Here is a 23,720-nt window from a genome sequence, read left to right as displayed (position 1 = left end):
GGATGCAACCTTCCATCCAAAAGAGATACTCAATAAAATACATCCCCACATGGGCAAGCGACATTTACCATCATATGGACATTGATTGAACACATTCCACTTCACCTACAGCAACATATGGTGAAAAAGTCTCACATTTACTACCACAGCACTTGGGTCACTCAATGCAAACATAAAGGGGAAATTTTTGTTACAGAACAGACAATAGCACCAGTTTTTGCAAGAGGCATTTTAGGAGTAGGCAGGATAAATCTAGAGTTGGTATTCATACAACTGCCTGCAAAACCCATGTTTCTTTTTAACAGTCATTTCTTTGTTTCATCTGACTGTCCCCAAACAATCAAGACTTAAACATTGCAACTGTTGTCATTCAAACAAATATATCAAATACATGCACAGGGAGGGTGGGAGGAAAAAACACAGGGCTACCCACGTCAAATCTCCCTGTTCAGGTAGATTCAGGGTCAATTTCCTTCTTTTAAACTGACTGCATGTGCAGCAAGACTGAGTTGTCAGTCCAGCGGTTAGTGGGTGAGGGTGTGTCTATTTAGATTGACTAATTGTGATATACACAATGTGCAAAATGTCTTTCTTATCATCAGTCGTTGAGATCGCACGCATTTCAATTCGCTGTCACTTTTTTCATTAATCACCATTTAATTAATTTATAAACGTTTCCTAAAACTACTGAACTATTTCTCCACAGAAGCTGATTGAGACTATCTCTTTTACTCTATAAAAAGTCCTGAAAAAAGGACATCGCATGCCTTAGGTCAACCCAGGACTATGCTGCTCAGATGGATCCAAGAGGATGAAAATCCAGAGGAAAAACAAGTTAATAAAAGACCATCAAAACAAGACGATTTTTATAAAGATGTCATAAAGAGAGTAATCCATAGCATGTTCCACAACAGAGTCCTGATGACTATAAAGAAACTAAAACGTGCACCTGAAAGAGAACAATGACATTGACGTTTCAAAATCAACTTTACAGAGGGCTGCGTTCACTTGGATGTACTTTTCGGAAGACAGATGCAGGAAAAAACCTTATCAGTGAGAGATGAGATCTCGTTGCAGAAAGATGCAAATATTTACGAAAAATCAAGGGCTACCGAGAAAAAGGCTACACACACTCTTGTCCACATGGACAAAACTTGGACAGACGCCCATCAAACCAACGAGAAGGGGTGAATGTCAAAAGATGGAATGAAAAGACGACAGGCTTCAAGTAGCAAAGGGGATAGAATAATATTTCATATGCTGGCAGTGGGGAGAGTGGATTCGTGCCAAATGCCGAATTGATTATTCAGTCAAAGACTAAAGACAACAGGGACTATCATTAAGAAATGGATGGCCACAACTTCAAGAAATAGATTTCAGAGAAAGTTTTGCCCAACATTACAAAAAAGTAACTTTTTGTTCTTGAGAACACATCATCATACCACAACACTAGACGCTGAGGACTAGATTCCAACAGCTCAATGGAAAGTTCAAGAAGTAAAGGAGTGGTTCAGGAAAGAAAATATCAATTTTCCAGAAAACAGCTTTAAATATGAACTCCTTGACATGGTCAAACAAAGACAAAAAGTGTATGCTGTTGACAAAATCCATGCAACAGGCCATGACGTACTACGCCTTTCCCCCTTAGTACTCGCATCTCAACCCTATCAAGTTGGTTTGGGTAAAGGTCAAAAGGGATGTTGCTGACCAAACACAGCCTTCAAAATGGCAGATGTAGAAGAACTGACATACAATGCACTTGAACAAGTAGATGCTGACTCTTGCTCCCTCCCAATTCCAGACAAATGTCAGTCACTGGATGAGAGATGAGACCTCGTTGCAGTTTTTTCACTCCATTGAACAGTGGAGAGGGCTCTTAGAGGACTACAGACAGAAAAATCCATCATCTAGCTCGCTGGACAAGGGGAAGTTCCCAACAATATTCATTGATGCCATGGGGATGCGATCCGTAGCAAACCTCATCTCTGGGTTCAAAGCCTGCGGCTTAATGCCTTTTGACCCACAACGTGAGTTGAAAAAACTGTCATCACATACTACTGAAAACAGCAACCCAAGCAGTATCTCTGATGCTGTGCTTGAGAATTTGCAGCAGTTAAATAAGCCCACTCCCCCAAATGCATTTGCAACAGGCAAATCAAAACAGGAAAAAGGTGTCCGTCCCTCCTGATAAATTGCTCACCGCAGATGACCTAAGACCACCACAGACACCAGGCCCTTCAATGCCCAAAGCTGCATCAGCATCATCTACACCAGGCCCCTCCTCAATCAAATCATCGTCAGCAGCTTCATCAACTTTGATCACGTATCCATGAACACAATGCCGCCAAGATGGAGACAATAATATATGCTATGGAGGAAGACTCAGTCATAGACAGCTGGCAGTCATAGTATTCATCTGAAGATGAGGAGTAGGTCCCACCATCCAAGAAGCCCAAAAACTTTGCTTACTTACTAAGAGGGGCAGTGATTGTGAACTGAGTAGTTCGGATGGTGAATCGGCATCAGGCCAGGACAATGCAAGCAGTCTTCTTAATGGTGATGGTAAAGATAATGTGTTTGCGGCAACTAATGACTTGTCTCAACATCTTGAGAACTTCTCCAACAGTTCTGAAGTTACTGGAAACATGAGACTGAACATTCCTCTTGATGAGTATAGTGCATTGTCGTGCTTCGAATTGTTCTTCGACGACTTCATCGCCAAACACATCAAAGAGGAGACCAACTGATATATTACTCAGCTACAAGCAGGCTTCAGAGTCAAACTAACACCACTGATGCTAATAGCAATGAAGTAGAGAGCAGCTAGGAACATTCTTTTTCAGAAAATGGAGGACACTGATAATAAAAGAAACTAAAGGTATCCTTCTGCTCTTTCACATGACTATTGGTGTTCGGATGAACATGTGCATTCGCTGTTTGTTTCTCGCATTATGTGTAGAGAAAGGTTCAAGAGCATATTATCTATGCTGCATTTCAGTGACAACTGGTATTATGAGCCTTAAGGACAGCCTAACCCCGACCCCAGTGATAGACCAGAGTCTTGTACGAAGACTTCCAAAAACAATTTGAAAAGCACTACACACAAGAACAATGTCGTTGTTGACATGGCGATATGCTCCTGACAAGGACGACTCGGATTCAAGATTAATATTTCAAGGACAAACCAAATTCGTGGGGTATAAAACTCTACCAGTTCTACAGGTAAGTCTTTGTCAGGATATGTTTATTGCATCAAAATTTATGCTGTTGAGAAGAACCTGAGCAAAAAGCTGACAGATGTAATACTCCGCATGGTACAATCCCCCCTTGACAAAGTATGCCATCTTTTCTGTGACAACTGTTATAGGCCCACGTGTCCACATCTGCTTCATCAACTGACAGAGAGGTATTATTTTTTTATTTTTTTTGGGGGGGGGGGGGGGGGCACTGCATCAGGGATCTTTAACGAGCACAATTTGCACACGGGACTTCCGATATTTTTTCACCCTTATCCGATATGGCTAGGTGTTGGATGTAGGTGGCACTCTTTATATTGGCACAAGACATTCGATGCATTTTCAGAGCATAATTATAGAGACCTCAAAAAACTTGCTGAGGCTACCAATCATATTTTTATGAATCATGCTCTCTAACCGTACAAGAAGTTCAGGTGACAGGCCCCTCTGATCAATCCTCAACAACCTACATATCCATAAACTTATCTTCAACAGGTGATGTCTACCTCCGCACTGACTGCCAAGGCCCCCTCTTTAACAACTGCACACAGGCCCTTATCCCATCATTAATATCAGTGATAAGTTCTTCACATTTGACATCAAGGGTATGTATATACCTAATATATATATATCATACGGTGTTTGTGAGTACATATTAAACTGTCTGTATTAGTTCACAAACTGACGTCTTATAGAGTCTCTACATACGGATGTAGTTGATAGGCTAGTACTATGATAGGGCAGCAACTTTTAGAATGTAAGGATTTCTGTAAAAACACCAAAGATTGGAAGCACTGCATTCCTTTTTTAAAATAAAATTTGGCACCCATTGCAAAATCAGTAGTTTTGACAACCAGTAGTATTGACACCTTTATCATGGTGATAGTACAAGTTCAAAATTGATAACTACCAGAAAAATCGATAGAAATAGGCAGCCCTGTAAACACGGCAATGACCCTGTGTGAGTTATGGTTCTTTCTGCTGCAGAATAATAATTTCATATACCATCACTAGTGATATATTTCGCTTGGTTTTTGTAAGTCAATATCCACATGATTCAGATCATTTACGAGGCCGGCTCCAATCCTGCCAACTCTAGCTGAGAGGGAAACAACATTCCCGCAATGAGATCAAGATATTCTGTGAAAATTCTCCCAAAAGGGAAATCGAGCTCAGGCCTTCTGCAAGCGACGGCTAATCGCTTAACTAACCACTACACCACAGAAGCCAGTACGGAGTCTGCGGTTACTCCAGCGAGTGTGGTGACATTACCAGAGTTATGTTACGGTGAGAGGGACAAGGTAACCGCTGACAGTGCACCAACACTTAACATGAGACAAGTACTTCTGCGTCTGTGAGAATGTGGCCAAACACTTGCCTGAGCTCCGTCAAAAGCGGAGCATTCTCGGCCCCATCATCCGCTTCTCCAGTCTCTGCCCCCAGTAAATTTTCCACTTGGCTCAGAACACAGCTCTTGCTGTACGTACAGTCGTCCGAGTCCGAGGCCTCGTACAACATCTGCAGCAGTTTGACCAGAACGCGGTTGACGGTGGCCCTGTGGTCAGAGTCCAAGTTCCTGTTTCCCCGCGTGTGCAGTAGTCGCTTGACCAGCGTGTCCACGTGTAGCAGCTCGGACTCCACCAGCCGGAACAACAGCTTGGTGTAACACATCAGGGTCTCCATCTATGGGGGCAGGATGAAAGTAAGGACAGATCAGTGATCACAGCCAACACAACAATAGATGAGGTTCTGTTTTGTTTTAGTACCAAGAGTTTAGTTTGAGTAAGAGTTTTACGGCATTTGCAACACAATAAGGTCATATAAGTGCCGAAGATTAGAGGAGTTACAAGAGAGTAACAAACACAAAAAAGAAGGAGGGGAGATACAGACAATAGATTTTTTTATAGGAAAGAAGAAGCAAACCACACCAGAGCACCCGCCAACCACCCACTTAGCAAAAGTTTTACAGCACTTGCAACAAAATAAGGTTGTATAAGTGTTGAAGATTAGAGGTGTTACAAGAATGTAAAAGACACCCAAAAAAAAAGAGATAAGGACAATAGATGATTGATAGGAAAGAAGAGCAAACAACACCAGAGCATCCGTCAATCCCCTACTTTCAGTAAAGACAAACACAACAGCTGTCCTTGATTTCAGTGAAAGAGGGAGACACACAGACAGGAATGATAAAAGTAAAGAAAAGCAGGACCTACCAGTGGTGCCCTCCAACCACCTGCAACACCAGAGGGAGAGGGCAAACAGAGAGACAGGCAAGACACTACACAATATAAACACACTACACGTTTGAGTCTCACTTTTGGCCCATCACTACACACAATAATTATGAATCACTTTTCACACTAAACATACTACACACCCGCATCTTCCTGTGAAGGTTTGTGAAATTTGCAACCAAAAAAAACAACATTTAATAGACACAACCAATATGAGACAATGGAGAAATGCTTAGCATAACAATTAATATTGTTCTAGTGAAAATAACGGAAATAATTGGGAAAAAATGGATTCCTTCTGATCTAACTCCTGACCACTCACTTCACAGTGTACACACAACACACTACACATCTGTGTCGCATAGCTGGCAAATCACTGCACACAATGAACATACATATGAGTCTCACACTTGGTGAGCTAATATAATACACAATAAACACACAATACACTACACAGCCTTGGCCAATTATTAATACACAATAAACACAACACACTACACACCTTTGGTCAATTATAAATACACAATAAACACACAGCACACTACACACCCTTAGCCAATTAATCATACACAATAAACACACACACCAACACAATACACACCTGTGTCTCACTCTTGGCAAGCCACTGCACACAGTGGACAGACAGAAAGTTCATCACTTTGATCTTCATGCGCTTCTTCTTGTGCACATACTCCGACAGTCGCGTGGTCACCTGGTTGTCCTCAGCCTCCCAGGTTCGACACTGCCGGCACAAAATGATGAACGATGTCTCTGTAGCCTCAGTCCAGTTGTGAGGAGCGTCCACCACTGGGAACACACAAAGGGACAACAGTCACAAAAGGCAGGCCATGTTTCTTCACACAAACTTGTTTTTGTAAGTGTTTTAAGGCACTAGCAACACAATTAGGTCAAGCAGGTACAACTGTACACTTATAACACTGAACGATGGTTTAGATCTGAATAAAGCTACATACTTACTGTACTTCATAAAATAATGCCATATTCTTACCACACTAAATGAAAAAATTTCCTCTATGACCCGAGGATTTAATGTACCTAGTAAACTGAACGATACAACTCGCCGTTGTGCATAAAGATACATACTTGGTGTACAAAATGATGCTCATCATCATCATCCAGTGCCAGATCTGCGACAGACATCGGCGATCATGATTTTCCATTCATTCCTTTGCTCGGATGCTTTCAGAAAAGCTACATTTCCCTGATCTTTCCCTGTTGCCCATTTGTTTCGGTTCCCTAAGTATGTTGTTCTGGGCCTACCCCTGCCTCGCTTGCCCTCAATTCTGACAGTGAGAGCTAGATGTTCAAGACCCTTATGTCTATTCAGGTGTCCCAAAAACTGCATTTGTCGTTTCCTGATTGTTTTTAACACTGAGCGTCTCAATGATGCTATACATTAAAATTTACTGTAGTAAATGAAGATATGTACTCAGTGCACTTAAAATGATGAAATGTAATAACTATACTGAAAAATGTGAAATGTACTAACAGAACTGAACAATGAGATGTATACTTTCTATACTGAATGAAGAGACACACTTGGTGTACATAAAAACAAGAGATAAACTTACTGTATGGAAAAATAAGAGATGAACTTACTATACAAAATAATAAGAGATGCACTTACTGTACTGAATGATGAGATGCATGAGGAAGTTTGACATGACATAAAAGGCAAAGTCCATGGTAATCTGGAAAAAAAAAAGAACACGAGTAAAAACGTGAGGTTTAATTGAGATGAAGACATGCACATTGACATATTAATGATTATTTAGAGCAAGGAACAGGTAACAGGGAAACTGAAATAAGGGAGGGGGGTACGGGCTATACTATTCCATCATTTGCAAAAATGCACAGGGGGTGGGAAGCGCTGCACATTATGAACGAGTCTGTCCATTAAACAATCTCATACCTTTTGTCCAGCAATCTTGCAAAAATTAACAACACTAGCTATAAAGTCACCTAAAACTACAAAATGGTTGATGTCAATTGCCTATTGGGGGGAGGGGGAAAGTAAATAATAGGGACCTCATAACCTACTTCAGAGAGAAATACAATCTATTTTAACTTGTATGCCTCAAATTGTTTTATAACATGGAAGTTGCAAGAAGACAGGAAACAAACCATTTTTTTCTCGAGGCACGCTGTGAAGTCTCGGATAAGTTTGAGTAAATCAGCCTCGTCAGGTCGGGGGCCAGGCGTGAGGGCATTGATGTACCAGATGCCATGCGACTGACACAAACAAGGGAGAGAAAGAGAGATTGTAATGTCACATTTTTTTTCTTTTATCTTTTTCTTTACCACACTTGTTCTAACTTTAATTTTTCAAGAGTTTTACGACACCACTAGCAAAACAAATAGATTATGCATAAGAGCCAAAGAATAGAGGTGTTGGTGAAGAGTAAGTAACATACTAAGAAAAGAAGGAGAGATAAGGATGATAGATGTTGATAGGAAAGAAGGAGCAAACCACAGCTATACACTGGACAGCAGCAGAGTTCAAGTCAACGTGAGCAAGGCAACACAATTTTTTTTAAAGTTTTGCTGCAAACTGTTTTGGAGTCATTTAACTTTCCTTAGTTTAGTTTTAGTAAGAAATTTACGGCACTTGCAACACATATAAGTGCCGAAAATTAGAGGTGTTACAAGAGAGTAACAAACATAAAAAAGAAGGGGAGATAAAGATGATAGATGTTTGATAGGAAAGAAGAAGCAAACCACACCAGAGCACCCGCCAACCACCCACTTTAACTCTCCTGCTACTCAATGCTAAAAACACTATCTCAAATAAATCTCAAATATCATGCAAACACACAAGTATACTGAAACACATACACACACAAAGACATACATGTACATAACACACATACATCAGATACACGGACATAACTGACACAAGCACACACACACACACACACACAACCCCGGACATACTACATAGACACAATCACATGAAGACAGGCATATATGTGCTTTCACACAGATATAGAAACATGCAGACACACAGGCACTTTAGCACCGGCTTCTCACCATTGCCCTATCAATGAGATCAGAGAGTTGCTTCAGTTCCACACAGCCAGTGTCCAGGGCAGGGTGCGTGGGTTCCGCAGGTTTCTTTGAAAAGTCGTTGGGATAAAGGCTTAAGTGTCTTGGGTTGCCTCCAGCACACTTCTCAGCTTCACGGACGATGACACGGCGGAACAGAGCTGTCAACAGAACACACAGACACCAGTTGGATAGGAACTATACTCAAGCATTTCTACCACAACCATCAATAGTACAATAATAATGCTGTCGATGGCATTAGACTCTATCAGTGAAATATTTTAGTTTAGTTTAGTTTTAGTAGAGATTTTACGGCGCTCACAACTGCATAAGGTTATATGAGCGCCAGAAGACTAGAGGTGTTACAAGAGAGTAACAAACATAAAAAAGAAGGAGTGGAGATAAGGACGATAGATGTTTGATAGGAAAGAAGGAGCAAACCACACCAGAGCACCCGCCAACCACCCACAGTGAAATATTTCTATACCAATTCTTTGCACCAGCTCTCCCAAATGACCACAAAAAGTCGTAAGAGAATAAGAAGCAAAACTACATTAAGCTTCCCCGAAAGTATACAGTCTAGGACATGTTTTACCCATGCCACTGACAAAACTTTCATTTGTCTTTCTTTGTCTGTAAACTAAAACATTTTGTCTAACTATAATCACACCCTTATATTAAATCCGTGTGTGCGAGATTATATCCAAGACATTTTGCCCGACATAATCTAAGTCTTATCCACGAGAAGGAACTATCAAGGGCATTCTGTTTCAGTAATCTTATCCATTTGTGTGAACAAAACAAATACATAATAATTCATCGAACCACAGCTGAGCTTAGTTTTTAGTAAGAGTTTACAGCACTTGCAACATAAATAAGATCATAATAAAAGTGCTGAAGATTAGATGAGTTACAAAAGAGTAACAAACACTAAAAAAAAGGAGGACAGATAAGGAAGATAGACGCTTGATAGGAAAGAAGGAGCATACCACACCAAAGCACCTACCAACCACCCACCAAAGCTGAGAGACTGGGCCTACGACAAACAGGTTCAAATTCACATCTAATATTCAAAACAACACATGTACCTGCATTAATCTGTACCCGTGCCCACTCATGTAGCGATTTCATCGTCTTCCTTCTGGCTATGCATACTGCATTGTCCCTGATGCCCTCCTCCACATGCGACATGAGAAACTTTATCAGACTCTGGAGGTCCTGGTCCAGCACCCTATGGGGACAACAGACGAAGTAGACACAACACACCTTAGTCCAACGAGGTTTAGTAAAAAGAACATAGTCAAGATAGAGGTTATTTCTGCCATGGACAAAAATAAGATTGAGAGAGACTACAGAGGGACAGAAAAGAAATAGGATCTACCAGAAGAGCCATCCAGCCTTGCTAAACTTTAACAGCATCCTTAAACCAAAACACAACATGACAAGCACAATGCATGCCTTGAGAACAAGTGTCAAACTACCTAACTAAGGATCATTTCTTTTTACTTTCCTCAGACTCCTCCACATTGATGACAAAGGACAAGCGGAGGACAGAGAACAGAAGGGATATTGTAACAAAACTCTCTTTCTCTCTCAGTGAGCCGTGTGTGCCTGCGTGTGCATCCCACTTATATCCCTCAGATGGAAAAGAGAAATAAGAAAACAGAAACATGAACCTAAATGACAAAATGGGACACAATCAATAGCACAAAGTGTTCACCTTTCTGCGATGTTCTGGAAAGTTCTCTCAGCTCTCCTGCAAAATTTGCCTGCTTTGATGTTCACAGTGGTCTTGATATTGTTCTGGAAACAACCAAAGTAAAAAACTTTGTCACAATATTCAACATGTCAATTCTAGATTCTAGTGGAAATGGGTCAATCATTCTTTTTCCCTGAAGAACAATACAGCTCTCTAATTTTGTGTACAAAACAACATTATTTGCGCCCCCCCCCCCTCCCCAGTGTAAAGAAAAGCGCATCAACATGATTGCGATCATTTACTGTAGGGAAAAATTATGACAGATACAAACAAAGAAAATATGAAAGACCAACAAGTGCCCTCTAAGCTCCAATTAATAATTTTTCCACGAGTGTCAGATACCAGGGGGTCAACAACAGAACTCCAGACAACAACACTTGCTCACAGAACCACAAAAACTAGACACCACAACATGACACTATACATCTGATTCAACCTTCTGATATACAGGAGACTTGGGGAGATAAAACAGAGACCAAAACGATAGGGCATAAATTTTCTAAAACAAGATTTTTTACAACAGTATGCTGTAAAGCAGAATCAAATACCCACCTGTACACAGCTGCACCAAGTTTTTTTCAAATGTTTTTCTGTTCATTTATACCAAATTAGAGTTAGAGATTCCGTGCTTGACAAATTAAATCGGTTAAAACCTCTCCATAACATAGATTGTCTGGGAGATAGCCCATCAGAGCCCAATATCATCAATATGCCTCCTGTATGTTACCTTCAGTCTTTCAACATCATCGCCCTGGTCCATCTCCTGGAACTGTCGCCTGACCAGGACCTTGGCCTCAAACACAAGGTAAGGCAGGATGCTCCGGCAGGCGAAGTCCTGTACTTTGGAGGCCACAAGCTCCGAGGCTGAGTCAATACTGCTTAGCAGAAACTTGTCACCTGCCATGAAGTTCTTCTCCAGGTCCTCCTGTAGAAAAACATAAATAGAAATTTCTTATCTCGTCTCTGACAATGAAAGTATAACCCAGGCGTGGATAAATAATGATTTTTATCAAAATCAAGTTTTCACGACAATATTCCTAGACAAATAAAATAACAAAAAAGACTGAACTATGTCACATCTTTGAGGCATGTCATCACCATCTCAAACCAATTCTTGTGATAATAGAATAACAGTATACCTATTAATATTTTTAACAAGATATAAAAATGAGACATTCTTCACACAAAACTTGCCGTTGTAAAGACACCAGGGAGCCAGCACAGGTCAAACTTACTATAATTTCAGCACAGATAATCTGCTAAATGTTTTGTCTATGATTTCCATTTTAAGGAAAAAAATTTAAAAATTTGTGATCTTTTTATGGTACACTCACACTGTCATCATCTTCCTTCCTAGCCAGCAGACGTGTGAGCACATAGGCCGGGACCACTTCATCATCAATCACCAGACTTCTCCCGCGCTGCTCCACCTCTCTGGACAAGCTGTCAGACACAGAAAGTTTTGTATTGCTTGAGTACAAAAAGGTACCTTGACACGATAACGGTTATTTAGTGCTGGAGAAAAGCAGGGAAGACAGACAGAAACAACAGAGGGAAGGGGAAAAAAAAAAAGACCTACAAATGGCACCCGCCAATAGCCTATAAGACACACAGAGTGATCACACTTAGTGTCAGAGACAAATTATATTCTGTTAACAGCTGGGACTTGCGGCCACTATCAGGTTGATCACCACAGCTCGTTCACAGACGCAGACACATGACTACAAAAATTTGCAATTTTGCAACAATAGGAACTTGTCAAAAAGTATTACTAACAAAGGTTGCCAACTTATCATGTCAAGCTGGTAAGGCAGCAACCAAAGAGGTCGTGAAAAATCTCTAAAATGTGAAAAGTACAGAGAACCTGGAATGATATAGGGATACTTAATTAAGCTAGTTCACTGAGAGGAAGACAGGAAGTGTGTACATAGAAAAATTGAAATTGAATACTTGATCCAACTGCCATCCTAGACAAAAAAGTAATATGTTGTTCAGACTACACAAATTTGAATGTCAAATGGCATTAGTGTCACAAAGACCTAGCAAAGCTTTGTTACAATGAAGAGGGAACAGCTGAAGGAATGGGGACACAATATTAGGAAAAAATACCACAATTTGAAAGCAATCTATACCCCCCCCCCCCCAACCATTCCCCTCACAATAACCAGAAGAGACTTCCACAAGGAATCTGGAGTTGCAGTTGAGTTGTTGTGTTCAAATCACCATGGTAACAGACACATATTGCCAGGAACAGATTAAGACAATAGTAACAACCGAACAGATGGAGTAGGCCTCAAAGAGCACCAGGTAACAACCTGCTTGAGTGACTTATAACAAAAATCAACAGTTTTATGGCACTTGCAACACAAGTACGTCATAATAGTGCCAAAGACTAGATGCGTTACAAGAGAGTAACCTGGAGAGAAAAGGAGGATAGATATTTGACAGGAAAGAAGGAGCCAACCACACCAGAACATTCGATGGAACCTTGTGCATAACAATAAAGATGCTTTCACACTGAACATACAGATGTACACAACAACTGCCACCCATGCCAGCTACAGCCACCAGATACGTCGACTGAACTTCATCCTTACCCAGTCCCAGAGCTCTTGTTGGTAGAACCAGTCAGTGAGGAGCCCAGCCACGCTTCAATCTCTGCCCTGTCACTGGCACGGCCACCTGCAGGGGCTGGCTCCAGGTCAGACTTTTGCCCAATGTCGGGCAGATGAAACATGCCCACCGTGCCCTTACCTGTCGGCCTCTGCTTCAGGGCAAAGAACGTGAGGAGAACCTGACCTTGTTCTGTGAGGAAGAAAGAGACAAACATGGTAAAATCATCCTTACTGGCAATAAAATTCACCTTTGTTGTTTGTTTTAGTAGAGGTTTTACGGCACTCGCAACTGCATAAGGTCAAATGAGCGCCAAGGGGTGGATGTCAACAAAGAAGTCCAAACAGGTTTACTCTGCTCACCTCTCTAGCCTCAACAGCACAAAGTCTGTTTCGACTTTCAAGGCACCCCGGAAATAGCAGTTCATAAGTGAGTGACAAACATACAAAAGTAGAGGAAAATGACGAAAGTAAGGATGAGGAAAGAAAAAGCAGCAGTTCCCCCTATGTTGTTCCAGCACAGTATGAGCATGACATTGATAAATCGGCCCATTTACAATTCTACTGTGCATAAGAACATGTCAATATCCCCCCTTTGAAAATGGCCTAAAGACACTTCAGTCAGTAACACTGCCCTAGGGGAGCACACTCACCTCATTCTGTGACATGTGAATAAATAGACAATAACTTTGGTAGGCAAACACACCCATTTCTGTGACACAAGTGAACAGATAAATCATCCCACTGGTAATCAGTTTAGTTTTAGGAGAGCTTTTACGGCGGTCGCAACTGCATAAAATCATAAGAGCGCCAGAAGATTACAGGTGTTAAAAGAGAGTAACAAACATAAAAAAGAAGAAGGGGAGATAAGGGCCATAGATGTTTCATAGGAAAGAAGAAGCAAACCACACCAGAGCACCCGCCAACCACCCACACTGGTAATCAGACATGCCTCGTTCTATGAGACACGTGAAAAAACTAAACAATCACACTGGTCGTCATATACACCTTGCTCTTTGAAACATGTGAACACACAAACCACCACATAGGTAGTTATATGTATACACCTTTTGTTTGTTTGCTTGTGAGAGTAAAGACAAGCACAGCATAAAAATAATGATCATTAAGTGTAGAGAAAAAGTAAGACACTTAAAAAGCAGACCACAACAGAGTACCCATCAACCACCCACAGGCAGGCACCGTACAACCACCCTCCAGATCTGTGATACACAGGAACAAAGAAACAATCACAGTGTTGTCACATATACAGTAATGTTGGAAATGAAGCACATGGCTCCACAGACATCCTCTGAAAACACCCATGGAGGACACTCCACAGACATCCTCTGAAAACACCCATGGAGGACAAAGCTCCTTTTAGGATGAAGACGCTCATGATCATTAAGTGCAAGGAAAAAGAAAGAGCTATAAAGAGAAATAACAGTGAGAGTTAAAAAGTTAGACCTAACAGAGGCACCCTTCAACCAACAACAACCCACTGAGGATAAATTTAAGTGCCAGAAGAATTTTTTTTCTTAATTTCAGGAAGAGTTTTACAGCATTTGCAACATAAATATTTCACAGAAGTGCAGAATATTAGAAGTGGTACAAGAGAGTAACAAACAAAGAAAAGAAGGAGGAGAAATAAGGACAATGGAGGTTTGATGGCAAAGAAGGAGTAAACAACACAAGCGCACCCGCCAACCACTCACAGGGCCAGATAAAAGGCTGACACTGATAGAGATGGTCTTGCTCTCTCGCAAATGTGACTGACATGACAGGTCATATGAAGGTATATAGAAAATAAAGCAAGAGGGAAGGAACCACTCACCAAGGTAGGGGCAGCAGGAGGAAAGCAGTCGCTGAGACACTAATTTCTGGCAATCCTGGTAAGACAAAAACCATAAACCAATCACTACTCAGCTTGCATAATCACTACTTAGCTTGCATTCAGAGGGTCAACATCTAGACAAAGCAAAATGGCTGACGGATTGCCAAGTAATAGATACACAACATAGTTCTACTGAACTAAAACAGTGTTAAAGTTTCCATAGCACAACACAGATCAACTGAAATAAAGCAGTATTGAAATTTATAATGCACAAAAAAGATCTACTGCACTAAACCAATGCTTATGTCTTCGTGTTTTGACATCTGTTTCTAAGGCAGCTATCCATAAATAACAGTGCACCTTCAAAGACAACAAAAATCATTAATTATGTTCGAAACCAGGGGAAAAGTGAGCTCAAAGCTAATCATTATCCACAAATCAAATGGTGTCATAACCCACCAATAATCTTAAAGGAATGTTCTACATTTTCTTTCTCTGTTTGACTGCTCTCAAAAAACATTTACTATCTTGGTCTTTTCTTGTCATCTGTATGACCTACTATGTGCAATAAAAACTACTGACAAATAATCGCACTATGACCTTTGAAAAAATATTTTTAATAAATGCATCTACCAACAATCTTACAATGTGGAACGGCTTGCAATTAGTTCTGACACCATGAGCGTCACTCGTCACGTCACCCAGGGAGAAGAAATAACCGGATGGTACAGCTGGACTCTGAGGGCGACAGATACAACACACACACATAAAAGGTCAGACATTAGCTATATGAACATAAAGCAGTCAACATTTAGGTATTAGGTATTTAGGCAGATTTACAATATTTGCTTTTACTTGACAGTCAAGAGACAAGTAATCAAGTACACACTCTTTAAGAATGATTCTGAACAGCTTGACTAAATCCAAGGGTCACAGCCTTGATGACTGTGAGCGGAGTAGAAAGTTACAGCATAACAGAAATAACAAAAGGGAAATGATTTATCTGTATAATGAAAAACACATTTCATGGAAAAACATGTAATTTGCCAATCATTTCTGGACAAGTGAGAGAGCAGAGACAAAGTGCAGTGACATAATGACCAACAAGGCACTTACCTCAAAGAGCCAGCTGATGCAGGAGACCACAAGGAGGCCAGAGTTGCTGTGGCCTTGTTTATACAGATTCTCCCACGCATACCTGTACCCATGAGCAAACACACAAAGGGAACATGAATCACAAACGTTTACAATATAGACATTTTAATCTACCATTACAAAAAATACAACTAACCTGGACATAGCGACATGTGAGTCAATGTCGTTTCACTCACATTTGTCAAATATAGGCATCCATGTTACCAGTCATAGACACCTGAGACATATGTTCTCATTCAATTATGTAAGAACACTTTGAGTAAACAGTTCAGACAACACACAAATGAGTTCACACACGCATGCACGCACACACATTCACAGTGTTTTTCATCAGACTCATGACAAGGTAGACAAACAAACTAGATAAACAAGAGAGATGAATCTTATTATACTCCTCTTCCTCACAGTATACTAGACGGACAACTTAGGGAGCATTTAACACTAAACTCTTCAGATCACTGCAAAAATTATAATTGTAAGTGTTTAACCACTACTGACACAATTATAAAGCATTTATGGAGAGGGCTTCATCCGCTCTCTTGATCATGCTGAGTGGGATACGTGATACACCATCCTAAAAGACAGACAAAGATATTCAATATTAACTCGATTTGACATGTGGTCCCTTCATTGACTTTCACACCACTAACCTTTGAATGAAGTGCAACCTCTTCAGGAGAGCCGCGTAAATGGAGAGCTGAGGTGCCAGTTTGTCCATCATAGCCAGATATTCCACCAACCAGGGTACAGTCAGGCTCAGGTGACCCTGGTCAAATGCCTGCTTCAGCAGCAATGGCAGAGGAACGGGAAGCGGGGTCTGGGGGAGGAGGGTCAAACAGTTTAAGGAAAGACTGCCGGCCTTGTAAACAGCAATTGCTACAGATATTATTTTCTAGTTTCCATGTCTTCCATACATAATGCAAACAAGATTGTTGGATTGAAGAAGAGCAGATCAATAAAAGCAGGTAAATAGCAAAGCGACAGACAACAGTAGAAAAGAAAAGAAATAGATCCTACCAGTAGCACCCCCCCCCCCCCTCCAACACACACACACAATGAAAAGTGAAAAGACTTTTGTACAATTTCAACTATTTGTTCAAATGAAAGCCAATACAGACCATTTGACATCAGCCAACGACTGACCTTGGAGGAGAGATTTTTGTTTGAATTTAAGAAGAAAGAAGTACATCAATACAACGATGATTAGTCAGTGCAAGGAACAAGCAAGACAGATGGACAGAAACAAAAGAGAAAAAGAAAAAGAAATAGGTCCTCCATGCGGTAGCCAAACTACCATTATAATTGACCACTCCACATTTCAAATAAAATGGAAAGGGGAGGACACATAACTGAGCAGCAAGACTCCTCTTTTTAAGCAATTTCCTTACAGTTGCTGACAGTAGGAGATGACGACTCCCCCACTTTCCCATTCTGTATTGTGAAACTGTCTGTGTGCGTGTGTTTGAGAGAGAGAAAGAAATCAAGACCCTGACACAACAATCACAAGTCTCACCATCTCTCTGATGTTGATCATCATTGCTGATTGCTCTGGGGGCAGGTCCTGTGGCTGGTTGCGATGCATGGAGAAGGTGAGATAACCCAACAACCTCCCCAGTACACACAGTGACAGCACAGTTTCTGTGAATTTCTCAGTGCGCACTGGAGTCTGGGGATGCACATAGATATACACCTTACATGAAACACCAATACAGCAGACACATTAAATAAATGTCTTCTCAACACACAGGACATACAATACATACATATTACATGCATTAACCAAGACAAAACTATTGATAAAAGCGACAAATGTTGTCTAGGCAAATCACCAGAAATCTTTTTACTGTCAATGATAAAAGTGCTTTAGAAAAGACAGGCACAATAATAAACCACCAGAAAACTTTGAACAACACGTATCGTGCAAATCATTTGACTATCTTAAGAACCTGTCACATTTTAAAAATATACAAACTGTGGATCAGTAGCCACAGTGATTTTCCTTTTGGGTGTGCGTTCTTTTGTCAGAACATTCTTGTTGATATATTATAAGTGCATCTGTATTTGAAACGATTGTTGTACATTGGTGAGCATGAAACGTGTCATCGTGTAAGCTGTCAAAATTTTATTTTATTATGAAGTGACCCTAGGCACTTAAATTGTGAACTGCCTACAGCCACTAGGGGATGAGCACTACAAAGTGATCTTTTTTATCATTATTCTATCATCTCAGTGACACTGTAACCCAACAGGCCCCAGAACTGACAACTCACATCACTCTCTCCAACAGTCACAGATGAGTGAAGATTCAGTACCGAATCAAACGTCTGGGAGTTGAGCTGGGGACAAAATAAAACAAATTGGTAATAAGGAAGAAATGAAAGAAGCAATTCTTTAAGAGGAATGTCCAACATAATAGACAGAGTGAAAATGAAGGCTACGATTTGCGCTTAGGACTTCGTCACATAAGAATGCACAAATAATAAAATTCTTAAAACACGTTAAAAGCATGAAATTAATCCAAAAATGTATACGAATACATGTACTTCCTATTTTCTTTACAATCTAAATTCCAGTTCCTGATAGTGCAAGTGTCCACAGTTCACTCCACGTACCTGCAGTATCCTGGCCACTACAAGGCAGCGCAAGTGCTCATTGAAGGCAGGACAACTCAGGGTCTCTACAAAGTCTGGAAAAAACATTTGCTGATCCGAGAAGCCCGGGGATGGGCAAGCCGAGCCTGAGGTCACACTGAACAGTTCCATGAAGGCTGCGTACAAACTGCCAAAACAATTGATCCAATTGACTATCATTCATTGTGCTCTATGACAAAAATTAAAACACATATACATTCATAACTTCAGGAACAAATACTTCATAAGATAGAAAACAATAAACAATGTATATACAAAAATCACTGCCAGTCAGCTGTCCAAATGACAAGGCCAAGCCTTGATAGACACTATTTGACTTAAGAAAAGAAAGTAAAACACACAAACCAGTAAGATAAGCAAATGGGAATGGCTGGGAAAAGAAAAACATTTGTAAATATTGAATCTTGAAGGAAGGAGAGGCACATCCACAAACAGCAAAATATACACGGCTGAACAGAAAATTATTTCAATTTACAATAATCAACAACACATAGAATAACCAAATGTGAACCCACTATAACACTAAACCATCAAGGCACTCAATCTAAACAAAAAGACCAAAAACAAGAAAGACCCCCCCCAAACCCTCTATGACAAATGTAAACTTCCAAAAATGAGACTTTCCATGCGCACACAACTTTTTCTCTTGTTTTAGTAGACATTTTACGACGCTCGCAACTGCATAAGGTCATATGAGCGCCAGAAGATTAGAGGAGCTACAAGAGAGTAACAAACACAAAAAGGAAGAAGGGGAGATAAGGACGATAGATGTTTGATAGGAAAGAAGAAGCAAACCACACCAGAGAACCCCCCAACCACCCACACGTTTTCTCTTATGTTTGTCGCACGATCAATAGAGCATAGTCAACTTTACCTGTTAAACTGCTCCTCATCTTGACCTCTACTTCTGATCATCTTGAAAATGTCTACCTTTTCCCCTGCTTGCTTCACACAGCACTGGGGGAAAAGAAAAAAAATTGATTAACAAACAATTTAATACATATACTCTAAAAGCTTACAAATTTGACTACCAAAGTCTGGCCTCATGTTGTCAACATAAAGCATTAAAAAATGGAAAGAATTGTTAAAAAGGGTTTTTTTACTTACTAGAGGACAAAATGACAATGGTAAGCAGCATCACATCCACACAACAGAAGTCATACAATTTGTGAGTTTTTAATTGACACAATATTGGCCAATTAGGGCCGTGAAATAGTAAGAGTCACAGACAGAAATAGCAAAGAAAAAAGATCAAAATCCTACAACAAATAACTTTAGGAAAACACGTAAGCAGAGTCTGTTCCCCCGCCTCTCTTTTCCCCACACTGACCAGCAGCATGTGGTCCAGGAAGAGCCTGGCCAGGTGCATGAGGTTCACCACCGAGTTCTGCTCAGCCGTACTCCCGTCATACACGTACAAGATCTGGTTTTCCATCTTGAACTCATATGCGCTACTGGTGTCGTGGTAGTGGCGGTAAAACGCATAAAAATTGTCCCTGAAACATAGATCAAGACCAAAAAAAAATTTTTTTATTGACATCTGAAGAGAAAATACAATTACAAAGGAGTCAAGACTGCCCATCATTTTGACTTTCAAAACAAAAGAACAGCACATGCAGTTCTGATACACACATAAATGACAAGCAATTATGTTTTAAAAACATGCAAGGACCACACAACAATAAAATAATAAAATAATGCAAGCAAGAAATGGCTACAAAATCAGAGTAAAACCAAAGCAAGCGCTGTGCATGTTCACAAAGAGTAGATGAGACAACCTCTTTGGGCCCCCGCTCCTAAAAGTATAAAATGAGTACGCAGCTTATTCTCCTTACCGTTGACACTTGAACACGTGAGCATAGTTGGTATCAGGGAAGCTCAAGATCCCGTCATGTAGTGGATCAAAACTTGTGTGGTCCATTTGGGAAGGCACCACATAGTCCTGGCAGGACAATCAGATAAAAATGAGAAGGAAGCCAAGACTCTTGCACAAAACTAACAACAGTCAGACAAAAACATGAAAGAAGCCAAGGACTTAGCGACAAAACCGATTGCAGTCGCACAAAAACATGAATGAAGTCAAAGATTTAAAACAGTAACCGCTTCACCCACCATAAATTATCATAGTAGAAGCTGAAAAATATTGCGATAGCAACTAGGCATATTGATATAGTAAATGAGACGATTAAATGATGAACAACTGACCACCACTCTCTCCTTCAGTGCTCTCTCAACACAGGCCTGCAGGGATGGAGAAAATATGGCAACCCTCGGGTTGTCAACCAGGAGCTCCAAATAAGCTTTGTCCAATGACAGGAACAACCTGGGAACAAGGAGTTAGTCACAAATCACACAGAGTTCACAAGTAAATGCAGGATATATATGTTTTAAAACCACCAAATCAGCACAATTTACATAATTTAGGGGGCTAGCTACTTTTACCCTACCTGTTAAAGCCAATTTGGGTGGCGAGATGCTCAATAAAATATCATCACATCATCTACAGGCAAGGAGAGAAACTACTTACTATACCACAGACGAAAATGTGGATAAACAAAAAAAAAAGCAAACTTTTTCTATTAAAATGAAAATGTGTCAATGACACAAAGGCCTCGCAACTTATGAACTAAGCCTTACCTCTTAAGGCGCTCCAGGACTCTCACAGCAAAGTAAACACCATTTGGGACCGAACAGAACACACATTCGCCATATATACTTTCTGTTGATAAAATTCAAAACAATCAGTCAATAAACTAATCTCATAAGGTTAGTTGCATTCAAAGGAGAAGATACAAAGAGTAAAATTACTCTCATTCTACTGCTGTCATTTGAAACGTCAAAGATCACACTACAGACTTGATACTGTTCCATTCCCAATAACATCTGTAACATAAAATTTTGCACTGAGCTATCATTATCAAGATTCTTACAAGTTACATTATGCAGAACAAACCAATCAACCTTTTAGCCACAACCCATGTTTGAAATGCGTCAAAATCTACCTGACATATGTGAGATGCATTGACAAAATGAGTTACTTCTTGGATTTCAGTCTGATGGACATATATAGAAGATAATTTAAATCTATAGGTCGAGTTGGTATAATCTTTAAGTTTGAAATGATAAAAGACATGTTAAGCCAGAAGAAATGGCATCAGTAGAAACTCAATTTTTGCCACAAACCCACTTGCTACATCACCTTTCAATCAATCTTCAATATGAGTCTGAAATACACCTTTTCTTCTCTGTCTCCTCATCCCCCCCCCCCCCCCCCCCGAAACCCCACCACAATTTGTACCTATTCTGTTAAGTGCATCTGTGTCAAGCTCTGTAGCCGTTAGCAGCTGGATGATGAAGTACAGCTCCACAGCCACGTTTGGCACCTGGTGCTCTGTGGAGAAAACAGGAGCAATTACTGAGGATGACACACAGAACACACATGGTCTTGGGGACACATGAACACATGGGGGTGATTTGAGGGAAGAGAGGAGTCTACACATAGGAAACACATGGGTGGTTTGGGGGAAAAGAAGAGTCTACACATAGGAAACACATGGGTGGTTTGGGGGAAAAGAAGAGTCTACACATAGGAAACTCATGGGTGGTTTGGGAGAAAAGAAGAGTCTACACATAGGAAACACATGGTCTTGGGGAAGAATGAGAGAGAAGTCCACACACAGGAACACATGGGAGGTTTTGGGGGTAGAAATGAGTCTGCACACAGGTACACAAATGGTCTTGGGGGATGTACTACAGACTGACGGTCAGATGCTGCAGTAAGATTCAACTGCGAAAGACATTTTCTTAACAAATGAGTACAATCAGCAGATGTATATTATATGTGTGTGTGTGTGTGTGTGCCTGGAGAAAGGCCCCAGTTGTTAGAAATTTTGGATATTGAAATAGGAGCATATTCTAGGGGTAAATTCAATGCTGAACACGCTGATTTTTAAATTTTCAAATATCTTTAGTAGTTTTAAAGAGATATGCCAAATTTTGTAATACAGGGTGTAAAAACAAAGTTTCGAGAAAAATGTCTTTAACCGTAGTCTGCTGACTCAATTTCTAGCACATTTTTAACCTTTGGTGAAGTACATGTTGCAGAAATAATAAATAAAAAAACATTCACACTTAAAATATTACAAAATTCTTCCAACATATTATAAAGAAATGGTTAAACGTGCATTTTCTGGTGGAACTAAATCTTTGACCAAGTACTCAAAAAAAATGGAGACGTAAGCAGATCATAAAAAATATTCCGCCGCTGTCAGGTTTCAAACCAGGGACATATTGAATGAGAGACAAACAGTGTACCTCTGGACCACGAGAGCCCCCTTGTCTAGGACAGGTGCCGTTAGAACAGGTTCAACTGTGCATGAAACATATACAGAGAAAATCTACATTTATAAAAGAAAAACAAGGCTTGGGAACTGCCTTACCTTCAATGAAATAGCAGTAGCGTCGGGCATATTTCGTGAGCTGTTGCTTGCAAGTGACCAAAGAGGGCAAGACTAGGTCACCAGAGACTTCTTTGTTGGCTTGGAGACTATTGCTCTGAACACACGCCTTTTCCCCACTCCCCTCTACCTTGGCCTGGTCATCACCCTCCTTCACGCTAGCCTGGTCAACATAAGTCTCAATGCCAGGCTGGTCAACACAGTTCTCCACTCTGGCTTGGTCTTCAACACCCTTTACAGGGGCCTGGTCAACGCCCATAGTCACCTTTCCACTTATCGGCGGGCAAGAGGTGGCGAGCTCAGGCTTATCAGCTCCTGCCACGTGTGCTGTCTCATGATGCATCGTACTGGGGAATTTGTACAAGCACAGGATCAGCATCAACTGCACAATATCAAAATTGAAAAATACAAAACTAAGATGAACAACTGCATAAACTCAAGACCAAAACCGTACATATGAAAATAAAACCTCCATACAGCATAATTTACACTGACAACTGACAGCTCCCTTGTTGTGACATCTAACAAGAAAGGAGTCTGAGACATCAATTCACTGTTCAACGTTGGTGATGGTCAGTCCTACATAGCCATCAGAATTGTCACAGCTCTAATTCAGACCACTTGGATCAAACAGGAATCTACTTAAAATATTTTCCTATCATTCTATTCTCCTCATATATTTACATGATTTGCCTATTGTTTCCCTGCACTTTACTAAC

The 23,720-nt window shown here is 40.5% G+C and overlaps 1 protein-coding gene across 1 annotated transcript in view; it reads right to left on the bottom strand.

Annotated features, from left to right (window-relative positions):
• Window positions 1–3,443: 3,443 nt before the first annotated feature.
• The window catches only part of LOC101855115, a 35,793-nt gene continuing 15,516 nt past the window's right edge, over window positions 3,444–23,720 (bottom strand). Inside the window, exons 6-29 of the mRNA XM_013084531.2 lie at window positions 22,984–23,348; window positions 21,843–21,935; window positions 21,182–21,263; window positions 20,750–20,867; window positions 20,380–20,486; window positions 19,875–20,040; window positions 19,419–19,501; window positions 18,506–18,671; window positions 18,164–18,229; window positions 17,407–17,559; window positions 16,544–16,710; window positions 15,855–15,936; window positions 15,384–15,476; window positions 14,739–14,793; window positions 12,893–13,100; window positions 11,630–11,738; window positions 11,023–11,220; window positions 10,257–10,339; window positions 9,625–9,767; window positions 8,522–8,697; window positions 7,616–7,723; window positions 7,119–7,182; window positions 6,072–6,277; window positions 3,444–4,919 (exon numbers count right to left, since the gene is read on the bottom strand). Of these exons, the coding sequence (XP_012939985.1) occupies window positions 4,563–4,919; window positions 6,072–6,277; window positions 7,119–7,182; window positions 7,616–7,723; window positions 8,522–8,697; window positions 9,625–9,767; window positions 10,257–10,339; window positions 11,023–11,220; window positions 11,630–11,738; window positions 12,893–13,100; window positions 14,739–14,793; window positions 15,384–15,476; window positions 15,855–15,936; window positions 16,544–16,710; window positions 17,407–17,559; window positions 18,164–18,229; window positions 18,506–18,671; window positions 19,419–19,501; window positions 19,875–20,040; window positions 20,380–20,486; window positions 20,750–20,867; window positions 21,182–21,263; window positions 21,843–21,935; window positions 22,984–23,348 (3,448 nt within the window). The 3' untranslated portion in view covers window positions 3,444–4,562. The remainder of the gene's footprint in view (window positions 4,920–6,071; window positions 6,278–7,118; window positions 7,183–7,615; window positions 7,724–8,521; window positions 8,698–9,624; window positions 9,768–10,256; window positions 10,340–11,022; window positions 11,221–11,629; window positions 11,739–12,892; window positions 13,101–14,738; window positions 14,794–15,383; window positions 15,477–15,854; window positions 15,937–16,543; window positions 16,711–17,406; window positions 17,560–18,163; window positions 18,230–18,505; window positions 18,672–19,418; window positions 19,502–19,874; window positions 20,041–20,379; window positions 20,487–20,749; window positions 20,868–21,181; window positions 21,264–21,842; window positions 21,936–22,983; window positions 23,349–23,720) is intronic.

The sequence above is a fragment of the Aplysia californica genome, unplaced genomic scaffold, assembly GCF_000002075.1.
Source record: "Aplysia californica isolate F4 #8 unplaced genomic scaffold, AplCal3.0 scaffold00300, whole genome shotgun sequence".
NCBI classification, from domain to species: Eukaryota; Metazoa; Mollusca; class Gastropoda; order Aplysiida; family Aplysiidae; genus Aplysia; species Aplysia californica.
Note: the sequence above shows the minus strand (reverse complement) of the source record. Positions and strands in the feature narration are given on the sequence as shown.